Source organism: Halichoerus grypus, chromosome 1, assembly GCF_964656455.1.
Source record: "Halichoerus grypus chromosome 1, mHalGry1.hap1.1, whole genome shotgun sequence".
In the NCBI taxonomy this organism is placed as follows: Eukaryota; Metazoa; Chordata; class Mammalia; order Carnivora; family Phocidae; genus Halichoerus; species Halichoerus grypus.
The window spans coordinates 208,239,502-208,251,890 of NC_135712.1; the positions used below are offsets into that span (position 1 = coordinate 208,239,502).

General features: G+C 64.4%; 1 protein-coding gene across 2 annotated transcripts; it reads right to left on the minus strand.

Annotated features, from left to right (window-relative positions):
- Positions 1 to 280: 280 nt before the first annotated feature.
- Positions 281 to 12,374, minus strand: PRKCSH (PRKCSH beta subunit of glucosidase II). 2 transcript variants are annotated; one of them, XM_078055326.1, is made up of 18 exons: positions 12,291 to 12,374; positions 11,759 to 11,911; positions 11,445 to 11,561; positions 10,778 to 10,873; positions 10,626 to 10,683; positions 9,616 to 9,733; positions 8,034 to 8,163; positions 5,511 to 5,595; positions 4,817 to 4,895; positions 4,014 to 4,100; positions 3,550 to 3,717; positions 3,346 to 3,445; positions 2,768 to 2,837; positions 2,399 to 2,488; positions 1,129 to 1,203; positions 940 to 1,039; positions 678 to 853; positions 281 to 579 (listed from the first exon to the last, which is right to left on the minus strand). In XM_078055326.1, the coding sequence occupies exons 2-17, from the start codon at positions 11,832 to 11,834 to the stop codon at positions 695 to 697; spliced, it is 1,608 nt and encodes a 535-aa protein (XP_077911452.1). In that variant the 5' UTR covers positions 11,835 to 11,911; positions 12,291 to 12,374; the 3' UTR covers positions 281 to 579; positions 678 to 694. The 2 variants fall into 2 exon arrangements, with proteins under 2 accessions (XP_077911452.1, XP_077911442.1); XM_078055316.1 differs by having other exon boundaries at positions 3,529 to 3,717.
- Positions 12,375 to 12,389: the final 15 nt, after the last annotated feature.

Consider the following 12,389-nt stretch of genomic DNA (forward strand, 5'->3'; position numbering starts at 1 on the left):
AACGCACCTGGGACTCAGGATGGGTGGGCAACTGGTGCGGGCAGAAACCCAGATGGAAGGGGCCTGGGGTCCGTCTGCCCTGTGGTGCTGGACTTCTCTCCACGGCCCGTGGGGCAGCTCAGATGTGAATCAGGCTCTGGTAAGACCCCAGCTGGGGAGCCAGCCTGATGGGGGACAAGGTCTGGGCACCATCTCCAGAAAGCCACTTCTCCTGAATTCCCCCCTCAGCCCATCCCCGGCCCCATGTACACCTGAGCAAAGCAAGGCAGACACAGCCTGGTTGGGGGGGATGGTGTTTATTGTTTTGAGGTCACAGGTCAAGTCACTCATCCCCACTGGGAAGGGAGGCAGACACCGTGGGCGGGGGCGGGGCGCCCGGGGCGGGCGAACTCCTGTGTTCCACCTTTGGAGACCGCGGGGGCCTGGGGACGCGGCCGCGCCACCCCCGGCGGGGCACGGGGCTCCACACGGCTCCTGCCCCAGTGGGGAGGCTGAGCACACCGGGGGGGCGGGCCTCGGGCCACAGGCGGTGGGGCGGGCGGGCGGCCCCGCCGGGGGACATCTCCGTGCCTTGAAGTTCTGGAGCCAGAGAAAAGACCACATGAGAAAGACGGAGATGGAGGCCGATGGGTGGGGACAGAAGTGTTCCGCAGACCCCGCTGCAGCCCCCTGCCCACCTCGGCGCCCAGCCGGGCTAGAGCTCGTCGTGGTCGCCGTCGTGGTCGCCGTCGGCAGGCGCGTCGGGCGGCGGCTCAGGGCAGGCGGCCGGCGTCATCAGCTCCATGAGGTACTCGCAGCGACTGGGCTCCGTGGTGCTGGTCACCACGGTCTCCTTGCCACACAGCAGGCGCACCTGGGATGGGCAAGGCAGGGGCTCAGGCAGGCTCGGGTGGGCCCGGGCCCCCGCAACCCCTGCCCCCCGCACCCCCTGGCACTCACGGTGGTGGAGCGGTTGGGGCCCTGCCAGCAGCCCGTTCCCTGCTCGTACTTCATGGCGCTGAACTTGTCGTGCTCAGGGCCAGCCCACGAGCCCCAGGTGCTGTGGCAGACAGGGTGCTTAGGGTGGGGGGCAGTGCTGGCGGGGACTGGGCAGCTGGGGGAGGGGGGGTTCAGTCTGAGCCCACTCACCCAAGGCTGGTGGGGGAGCCGCCGAGCTTGGGTTTCTGAGAGACGAGCTTGAAGGGGCAGAGCCGGTAGATGTACCTGTCACAGGATGGAGACGGTGGGCAGGGGACCCGGGACCCCAGGCTCCCCCGTGCGCCCACACACAGGGGCCCCCGGGCACCTCGAACTGCGCTGGCGGCCCGTGAGCCCGCCCCCTCACTGCCCCGTGTCCCCTCCCCCGCCCGGGAACTGCACTGGCGGCCCGTGAGCCCGCCCCTCACTGCCCCATGTCCCCTCCCCCGCCCGGGAAATGCGCTGGCGGCCCGTGAGCCCGCCCCTCACTGCCCCATGTCCCCTCCCCCGCCCGGGAACTGCACTGGCGGCCCGTGAGCCCGCCCCTCACTGCCCCATGTCCCCTCCCCCGCCCGGGAACTGCACTGGCGGCCCGTGAGCCCGCCCCTCACTGCCCCATGTCCCCTCCCCCGCCCGGGAACTGCACTGGCGGCCCGTGAGCCCGCCCCTCACTGCCCCATGTCCCCTCCCCCGCCCGGGAAATGCGCTGGCGGCCCGTGAGCCCGCCCCCTCACTGCCCCGTGTCCCCTCCCCGGGAACTGCACTGGCGGCCCGTGAGCCCGCCCCTCACTGCCCCGTGTCCCCTCCCCGGGAACTGCACTGGCGGCCCGTGAGCCCGCCCCCTCACTGCCCCATGTCCCCTCCCCGGGAACTGCACTGGCGGCCCGTGAGCCCGCCCCCTCACTGCCCCATGTCCTCTCCCCGGGAACTGCGCTGGCCGCCCGTGAGCCCGCCCCTCCCCACCCCGTGTCTCCTCCCCCGCCCGGGAACTGCACTGGCGGCCCGTGAGCCCGCCCCCTCACTGCCCCATGTCCCCTCCCTGCCCCATGTCCCCTCCCCGGGAACTGCACTGGCGGCCCGTGAGCCCGCCCCTCCCCACCCCGTGTCTCCTCCCCCGCCCGGGAACTGCGCTGGCCGCCCGTGAGCCCGCCCCTCACTGCCCCATGTCCCCTCCCCGGGAACTGCACTGGCGGCCCATGAGCCCGCCCCCTCACTGCCCCATGTCCTCTCCCCGGGAACTGCACTGGCGGCCCGTGAGCCCGCCCCCTCACTGCCCCATGTCCCCTCCCCGGGAACTACACTGGCGGCCCGTGAGCCCGCCCCCTCACTGCCCCATGTCCTCTCCCCGGGAACTGCGCTGGCCGCCCGTGAGCCCGCCCCTCCCCGCCCCGTGTCCCCCCCCCCCGTGTCCCCCCCCCCCCGCCGGCCGCGGCGCGCGCACTCGTTGGTGGTGAGCTCGTAGCACTGGTTGTACAGATAGGCAAACTCTCCGCCGGGGCCAAAGTCAAACGAAATCTCCTGCTCCAGGTTCCTGGAAGGGGAGGCCGAGCCGTGAAGGGGCAGCTGGGGACGCCGCAGCCTCATTCAGGACAACACAGGGAGGCCCACTCCGGCCACGGAGGGCCACTCGGGGACTGGGCTCAGGCTCCCCACCGTGTGGGGCCCCTCCCTGCAGGAGCCACCCTGCCTTACAGGGGCCGCCTCGGCAACACCCCGTCACCACCTCCCCCAGGGAGCCAGGTCCGCAGCGGGCGGCCGGCGTGGCAGGTGGGAACGTGGCCCTGCTGTGGCCGCATACCCGCCCCCCTACCTGATGGACTCCTCCATGTCCCTCAAGGACCGCTCAGCCTCCTCAAACTTGTTGCGGGCCTCCTGGGCGGCTGGAGGGGGTGGGCAGGGTGGGAAGAGGTCAGAGGCGCCCCAACCCCCATCCGGGAAGGAGAGGGAGGGGCCGCCGCGGATACACTCACTACCCCCGGCTCCCCTGCTCTGAGTGAGGACCGGCCCCAAAGGCCCCGAAGGCCCCAGGGCAGACCCCCGCCCAGCTGCCCAGGCACTCCACTCCGGAGGGAGGAGGACCAGGACTCCTGGGGCCTAGCGGGCTCCTCGCCTGCTGGGGTGGCACAAACAAGCAGCAGCGGGAGGCGGCAGGAGGGTCCCTGGGGGCCTACCGGGGTGGTGATGGTTTCTCCAGGCCTCAGATGCTACCCCCCCCCCCCCCGGGACGGCCCCAACTCCCCAGGCTTGCTCAGGGCCAACGCAGGCCCATCTTGGGAAGCAAGTGAGACCCATTTCGAGGGTCCCTGCAGGTGTGGATCATGGGGAGCATGGATTCGGGCGGGGTCCCCCCCCCCCCCCCCCCCCCCCCCCCCCCCGCCTGGCCCTCACCGTCAATGAAGGCCTGAGTCTGCTCATCGTAGGGCGGCATTTTGTCCTCTTCAGTGGGGCTGGCTGCAGGCTGGGGGGGGGCCAGTGGGGGCGGGGCCTCCTGGGGGGCGGAGGGGCAGAGTCGGCAAGTGCCCCAGCCCACACCCAGTCATCCCCCCCCCCCCCCCCCCCGCAAACACACACCTTGGGCTGCTCCCCCTGCACCTGGGAATCTTCTTCCTCCTCTTCCTCCTCCTCTTCCGTCTCTTCCTCTTCCTCTTCCTCCTCGTCCTCGTCCTCGTCCACGGGCGGCGAGGGCACTGGAGACTGCTCCTCCTTGGGCTCTGTCAGGTCAGGCTCAGAAGGCGCAGGTGGGGGGCTGGTGGGCAGCACCTGGGGGGCGTGCGGGCAGCCGGTGCCACAGGCTCGGTGGTCCACCCCCACCTCCCCGGGGCTCAAGTCCAAGCTCACACCATCACCCAGCGGGCAGCCTCAGTGTCTCGGCCCCTCCCCCAGGGCCTGGAGGGACAGACAGCCGATGCGGGGACCCTCCCCAGAGGGGGCCTGGATGACCCCGCTGGCCAGGATTGCCCTGTGCCAGAAGCAGAGGCAGTTTCTTTGTGAGGCATTTGGCGGGGGCAGGGCAGGGCAGGGAGGGGTACTGCATGTCCTCTCCTACCCCCGCTGACCTCGGAGCGGTACTTGTCCCTGATGGCGGCCCACACGCGGTCATAGAAGGCGGGAGCGTCAGTCTGCACGTCTCCCCCGAGCAGGGCCTGTGTGCGTGTTGGCGGCGGTGTCAAGATCGGGGCCTCCACGTCCCCCGCCCCCCCCCCCCGTGTGCCCCAGGCACGCTCGAGCGGGGGGGGGGGGGGGGTGCCCTGAACCCCCCTAGCCAGGTCTGGGCGCTGAGGCGGAGCGGCCCGAAGGGGGCAGCACAGGCCTGTGGGAAAGAGGGCGGGCCCCAGAGGAGGGGAGAAGCAGGGGAGCAGGTAGGGGTGAGGGCCTGAGCGGCCGGGGAGAGAAACTGAGAGACAGAGAGGGAGAGGGAGCTCCAGAGCACAAGCACCAGAGGTCGCTGGGCCCCTGGGAAGAGGCAGAGGCCCAGGCGGGAAGGGAAGGAGCCAGCAGCAGGGAGCCAGCCGCAGCTAGGCCAGAGAGCCAAGGCCGCCCGCGAGGAGGCCAGAGCAGGGTGGGGGGCACACACTCGGGGGAGCACATGGGGCCAGGTGGGTGGGAAATCTGGCACGTTCCTAACCAGGTGCCCCCACGGCACCCGTGTGGTGCGCCCAGGTCTCAAAGGGCAGGGAGGAGAGCTGGGCTGCTACCCTCTCGCCTCACCCGGGCAAAGCCCAGTGGCATCACCCATGCTGGGCACCCAGCAGCCCTGGGAGCAGCCCAGGGCCAGCCTGTCCCCCGCCCCCTGGCCCTGAGGTCACCCTAGGGCAATGAGACCTCTACGAGTCCCAGGGCAAGGAGAAGGATGCAGTACCTGAGCTTCCCCTTCTGACAGTGCCCCGTCACCGTCGGTGTCCAGCTCCGGATGGGTCTGCAGCTCGGTGACCGAGACCCTGCGGGGGCGCAGGAAGAGGCCGGCAGGGCGGTGAGGCCCACTGGCTCTGGGCCCGCTACCTGCTCCCCCCCCTTGTCAGGGTCCCTGCCCAGACTCAAAGTGGGAGGGGAGGCAGAAGTTGGGAGAAGGTGAACTCCGGGGTTGGGGTCAGAGGGGGGCCCAGTCCCATCTTCTCCCCTGTCCTGAGGACTCCACAGCCCAGAACAGGCTCGAAGGAGAAACAGAGATTCCATGTTCCCGACAGCCCACCCTCCACTCGGCCATTAGCCTGGGTCAGCCGGCAAGGTCAGGGGCACAGTGGGATTAAAAGGGGTCTGGCTTTTGTCAAAGTGACCCAGGCCACAGAATAGGCTTGGGAAAGGTAATGGAACCCCCCAGCTACCTCACCTGGCTCCTTGCATGTGGGGGGTTCCCTCATCTACCTTCAGGGTTTTTCTGGACCTACTTTATACCTGAGTAAGCAGGGGCTCAGTAAGGGGACAGCAAGCTAGTCCCAACCAGATATGGTTTGGGACTAGCTAAGGACCCATGCTGAGGAGGTGGGGCTCAGGCCCAGGGTAGGGGGAGGTGGGAGGAGGGAACCTCAGGCCCGGGGCAGGATGGGTAGACTCACGCCCCATCCATATCGTCGTCCAGCTCCTGGAAGGCGTTGGCCGCCAGCTCCTGTTCCCGCTGGGCCTTGGAGGCGGCCTGCCGCTCTGTGGAGGACCCGGCTCCGTCACCCGCCACCCTGAGACCTGCCCTGCCCCAACACCCCACATGTCCCACCGTGTGCTTGGCCCTGCCCTGGGTGCCGAGTCGGGCCACTGAAGAGCACAGACCAGGGACGGGAGCCAGGAGCTGCCAAAGGCTGGCCAGAGTGGGGGCCAAGGAGGCGGCGAGAAGTGCCAGATAGTGGGGAGACCCCGAAGCAGGGAATGGAGAGGTCTGCAGACATGGGGGCTGGGGCTTGAGGACACCCTGGGACTTTGGGTTTGAACAAGCAGGGGCTCGCAGCGACCGTGCAAGGGTGGGCGGGAGATCACGCAGAGGTCGGCCACGTCTGGGAGGCCCCCATGTGAAGCAGCCCGTGCACCCCAGGCCCGCTCTCCAACACGAAGGTCAGGATGGAGACTGGGGTGGGGCGTGGCCAAGCCAGGAAGGCTTCCTGGGGGCCCAGGGCGGTGCCTCCTCCGCTGGCCTCACCCCCACCTCGTCGGACTGGATGAGAAAGCGGCCCCAGCGACTGAGCTCCTGGTGTACACGGGGCCTCTGCTCAGCCGTCTCCAAGGGGACAAGCAGGGTTCCCTCTGCCACGCTGTGCTTCACCCCCAGAGAGCCCGCCACGCCCCAGCAGACCAGGCTGGCACCGTCCCTCTCCCAGGTGAGGGCGTGAGGCTGGCTGGCCGAAGGGACCTGCCCGCAGTTCCCCGGCTGGGCAAGAGCAGGGCCAGGGGCAGAGACACAGGATGGGTTAGAAAGCTGGCTTCCATCAGGATGAACAGAGAGAAGAGACCTCCCGATTTCCCAGCACTGGGGGGGAAGGCAGAGCTTGGGGACAGCTGTCTGAGTGGCGGGGCCCGAGTGTGCTTCTCAGTGGAGGAGAGGTACCAGCTGGACGCCGCCCCGGAAAGGGGGAAGATAACAAAGTCCAGGGTCTCCCAAGAGCAGTGGAGGGTGGAAGCCAGGGTCTAGGGGCAGAAACAGTCTCTGCTGAGGGAAGGAGGGGAGTCTGCGGATGCCACTGTGACTCCTGCTCATCTGCCCCCGGGGCCACGAACAGCTTCAGCCTGCCTTCAGGCCCACTTCTCTCCACCCCTGTGCCCCCCCCACCCTGGTCCCCCCCAGCCCATCGCTTGCCTGGACCAATGTGGTCAGCTCCTCCCTGGTTTCCTGGCTTCTGTTCCTCCTCTGTTCAGAATCCTCTATGGCTCCCACCTCACCAGGGGTAAAAGCCTAAGTCCTCCCCGCGGTCTCCAAGGCCCTGCCCTGGTCTCTCTCCCACACCCCTCCGATTCTCCTCACTCCCTCCCTCCTGCCACACGGCCCCCTTGCTGGCCCTTAAAAACCAGACATGAGGCTGCCTCAGGGCCTTTGCACCTGTGTCCTCTGCTTGGCTCCCTCTTCCCTCAGCAGGCAGGGGCTATCTCCACCTCGGTCAGTGCTGAACCACTGGTACCTGGGATGTGCCCGGCACACAGCAGGAACCCCACGAGCACTGCACGAGCTACTGGATTACCGATTTTACGAGAAACCAAGGCAGACAGAGAAAGGGACAAAGAATGCAGCAGGGGCCCAGGGAGATGGAGGAGATCAGCAGGGTGGACTCGGAGACAGGCTGCCCGACTCCCGGTCACCAGCCCAGGGAGTAGCCAGGGCCACACTTCCAAATCCTTCCTGCAATGCCTGGACCTTTAACTAGTCTGGAGGAGGTTTCTGCCCCACCTCGCCCGTCTAGCCTGCTTCCACAGCGTGACCCCCACCGGCCAGACTGCCAAGGCTCCCGATTTTCCAGAATGGCAGCACAACCTGCCAAAAGCAAGAAAATGCTGGACAGAGCATAAAAAACCATCTTCAACCAACCAAAGTGACATAAATTGCCAGGCCAAAGAGCAATTCAGGAAGGTTAAAGGACATGGAAGCTCCCGGCAAATCCGGAGGTCTGTGTTGATGAGAATTTGTGAGACAACAGAGAGGGAATCAAAGCCCCAGGTGGGGAGAATGGGAAAGCCCCCCCCCCCCGCAACTAAGCTGTGACCTCACCCCAGGGTGGCCCCCTTAAGGAGAAGCTGGACCAGAAATCACCCTGCCTGTTCTCACACCTCCGCTCCCACTGCCTGACAGGCTGGAGGGGCCTCCAGCCTTCACTCTGGATTCAGGGGATCCCCCAATGGTAGTGTTCCCATGTGGCTGGCAGAAAGAACAGCACCTCCTCTCAGAAAAACAATCACTTCTGCTAGGCTGCAGATTATTCCTACGAATGACTTTCGAATACAATGACCAACGCACAGGCGAAGACAATGAGGCGCACGGAGGACTGAGGCAGCACGATCGAAAGTCAGCGGACACGAGAGCCAACAGGTATGAGCATCGCTCCTGGGGCCAGGCGCTGCCCAGCCAGAAGACAAGGGCCAGCCCTGGCCACCCCATGACGTACCCTCCCACCGCTTCTGGTGCTGCTCTTTGGCCTCCTTCTCTGGCTTCTCGGCCTCCTCCTTCACCATGCGCAGCATCTCCACCTGGTCCTCCAGGGACTTCTTTCCAGCCTGTAGCTCAGCGAGCTTTTCCTGGGTGGGCAAAAGGCAAGATGACACCTCTCCTTCTGTTCTGCCTTCTTCCTGAGCGCCATCTCCCTGCCTCTACGCCACAGGGTGGCCACAGGTGACCTTCCCGAAGCACACACCTCCCTGTGGTTCCCCGGAGCTCACCGGAGAGAACCCTGAACACCTCGATGTAGCCCCCCCCAGTCCTGCATAACCAGGCCCACTGCTCCAGCCCCAGCTGTCCCACCACTATCTTGACCTGTAGGCTCCAACTACCCCGACAACATTTAGATTCCCCAAAGGCTCTCTGCCTCCCGTTCTTCACACATGCTTTCCCTCTGCCTAGAACACTCTGCATGGCTAACTCCGAATTAGCCCACAGATTTCAGCTTAGATAGAGGCCTTCTCCTCCAGAAGCCGTCCCTGCTTCCTGCCCCCACAACAGGTGGGAGGAGGAGGGAGACTGGGCACGAGTCTCCTCTCTGCCTTAGAGCCCCAACCCAAACGACCCTTTTTCCAGGGGCCCTGGGTGTCCCTTTGGCATCTGTCCCTCTCAGTGGACAATGCGCCCTTGAGGCAATTCCAGGTCTGTTTCCAGTCTCATGCCCACTACACCGCAGCACATTCTGGGCCTCTGTGGATATTTCAAGAAGGAACGAGTGTGCTGTGTGGATGGGGCCCCCAGCTGAAGGGTCTTAGACCAAGCCCCACCACGGGATCATTTTCCTCCTAAGACCTTGGCCCACATCTCAGCCTGGCCTGCTCCCAGGATTCTCCCACCGCCAGGAGGGCAAAACTCACTGCATGGCTCCCTCACTATCTTCTGAATTCAGAAAGGACTTCACTGCCCCTCCCCCTCGACCTCAAGAGGGGCCTCACCAGCCAGGGCATGGAGGGGAGAAAGACCCAGAACCTTCCCTGGGCAGAAAAACAGAGCTGAAGCCCTCATGCGGAGAGTCTGGCAGAAGTCCAGGGGCAGTGCTGAGGACTCTGACCCGTCTAACAGCCCAAGGGGGTGGTGGGCAGGGGAGGAAGAGACACATGCCTGGGCACACGATTTCTTCCAGCCCCTGCAGCACTCACCCTATGGAACTAACCCGGCTGCTCTGTCAATGTCTTGAGTCCTCCCCCAGAACGGGGAGGTCACATGGTCATCAGCCTCATCTTACAGATGATGGCACCAGGATGCAGAGAGGCGTCCCTCCTGTTCTGGGATGCAGGAGGACACTCCTCTAAGCCCACTTCAGCCTGCCACCAAGGCCTTGTGCAAGACCTGTGCTGACCACCACCTGGTAACGGCTTAACCAATGACCAAACAGCCAGCTGACGAATGGGTGAACCAAGGCACACACGGATGGTAACTGGCCCCGGGACTCCACTAGTCAGGCAGGTGTCAATCCCACCCAGCCTCACCAGCCTATGACTCCAGGCCTCAGGGCCCAGACTGTCCGGGCCCGGCCCCACGGGGTCCCTCACCTGCTTCTCCTCCCGAGCCTTCTTCCAGTCCTCGATGAGGATCTTCTTTAGGCGGAACCCCTCTCGCGTGACCTCTGCCATCTGCCGCAGCGTCTCTCTCTCCTTACGGCCCTTCTCCCTGGGGTGGAGGGAACACACAAGCACCACCAGGGAAGCCCTTAGGGCTCACAGCTCTGCCTCCTCCAAAAGGGCTCAACCTACCTGCTGCCCACCCCATGTGGGGAAACATGGAGCAAACCCCCCTCCCCCCACTTCCTCAGAGCCCTTCATCCCTGTCCCTGAGAGAAGGGGCAGCAGTCAGAGTTCGCTCACTGTAGGGATCTAGGAGAGGGGCTAGGGAATGCTCGGATGTGGGGCTAGAAGTTGGCTCCCAAAGGAGAAAGAAAAGCACAGAAATCACAGACTCCTAGACGAGAAGGCCATCTGATGGATAACTGTGTTGCCCTTGACCCACCCTGTACCTAAAAGATCTCCCATCAGGTGAGTTTACAAAATATTGGGATTTTCAGCTTCTCTGAAAAACAAATCTAGCTCGGCCACTTGTCTTCAACTGCCCGGAGTCAAGGGGCAGGTGTTCCTTTAGATGCCACAGTGCCCACCACTCCCTACTGCCTCACGCTCGGCTGCCTTCTGCTGTTTATACCACCTGCCTGGGGGCATTTCAGTTTTCAGGTCCTGCCGCAAGGGCGGAGCGATTCAAAGATAGGAGTGATTCAAAGATCGGAGTCTCAAATTAGACGGGCCTGGGTTCAAGCCCTGGCTCCGCTCTGTCCTAGCTGGGGGAACCTTGGGGAAAGTCACTTTTTATTCTAAACTTGACTTTCCTCGTCTGCTGAATTGGGAAACGGTGCCTGCTTCTGGGCCAGCGATGGAGTGGCAATGTGGTGTTTGTTCACAAGGCGCTGGCAGAGTGAGCACTCAGACAAAAGCAGAGAAGAGAGGGGCGTGGTTCACTGGGTGGGGCGAGGCAAGGTCAGGGGCGCGGGGGGGGGGGGTGGGCAGCCACATACTTGCAGGTGTTCTCACAGACGATCCCGCTGTTGTACTCATCGGTCCCATCACAGCAGTCTGAGAGCAGAAGCAGGGATGGATCAGACCCGGTGGGGCTCCTCCCTACTCCCCCCACCGCCTATTTCGCCACCCGCGGTGTGATCTCACTCACCACAAACTCCATCATTGACCCATCTGGAGGAGATGTATAGGGGCTTATAGCCAGTGTTGGTGCAGTGGAAGCTGCCGTTAGGACAGGCGGCTGTACCTGCGGGAGGGAGAGTTTTCGGGGTGACCTCAGGCTAACCCATCACACACACACACCCACCCACAGACAGATCCCCCCGACACGCGTGCACATAGACAGCCCGTGAGGACCACCAATGCGGAGAAAGGGAAGGAAGGGCAGCTGCACACTCAGGGCCTGAAATAAATCTCTCCAACGTTCTCTCCTGCCTCTCCACACCCAGGCCCTCGGAAGAGGGCCCGGCCGACTGCTCCATCCCTTGGCTCCACTTCTGTCTTTGTCTGCCCTTCGACCGCACCTTCTCTCCCATCTCTGGGTATTTGCACCTGCAGGCACCTCCATTTTCAGCACACTTCAGGGTTCAGCGGAGCCCTCACTTCCTGACCCCCAGGCTGGGCTCCCCCAGCAGCTGGCGAGCCCTCCTCACCAAACCACTGGCTTCCCCCCCAACTCAACAGGGAGCCATGTGAGGGCAGGACTGGGTCTGTCTTGGTCACCCACCACCACACGGGCTGGCATTTCCCAGGCACTCAAAAAACCTCGAATAAATGAATGAATGAATGAATGAATGAATAAATGAACCGAGACTCACCTGGCTCATCTGAGCCATCCTTGCAGTCACAGTAGTCATCATTGACCTGATCAAAAGGGATGGTGGCAGAGCCGTCCAGACAAGTGAAAGGCTTGGACTCATCATAGAAGTGATGGTCTGGGACGGAGGTAAGGGGCTCAGCCCAAGGCAAGAAGAGACCCTCGCAGCCCTCCCCCAGCAGCTGAGCATTGCCACCTTCCCTACCCAGAGGCCGCGAAACTGAGGCCGAAGGCTCAAGGTATCTATCCCAGGGGCCAAGTCGGCCCCTCCCACACCCTACCCCCACCTTCAGCCACCTCCAGCGGCGGACTCACTGGTGAGGGAGACGCCCCGCGGCCTCTTGACCTCCACGGCCCAGCACAGGGGCAGCAGCACCGCGAACAGTAACATCCCGCAGAAGCTCGCAGGCCGGAAACAGGTTCTGGGGGGAGGAAGCCGGCTGCGGGGAGAAGGGCTGTGCACCCACGCTGCGGCAAGAAAGGGACGGCGGGTCAGTGGGAGAGGGCTACTTCCAGCCAAAGGAAGTCACCTCTTCCTCCAGCCGATTGGACTCCTCCATCGCTTCCGGGCAATGGGGGGCTCACTCTGCTTCCGACACCGGGGGGGTGGGCGGCGGAGGGGGGCTCGCCCCAGTCTTGCCCAGAGGGAGTCTCACTCTGCTCATATCAATAGTGGGAAGCTCAAAACCTCCGCTCCCTGCCGGGGTGGGGGTGGGGTGGTGAGCTCTGCAATTCCCGCCAATTGGCCGAAGGGGTTAACAGTCTCCCATTCTACCGACGAACACCCTTCAGCTGCCCCCAATAAGAAACTGGGGTGACCCCCCCCGCGCATTAATTCACCACCTACACGAGGCCGGGGCAAAGGTCAATATCCACCGCGCCCCCAAGCCCAGCAGCCAACCGCTCCTCCAGAAAAAAGAAAGCGGAACTATGTGGGATCCGTCAC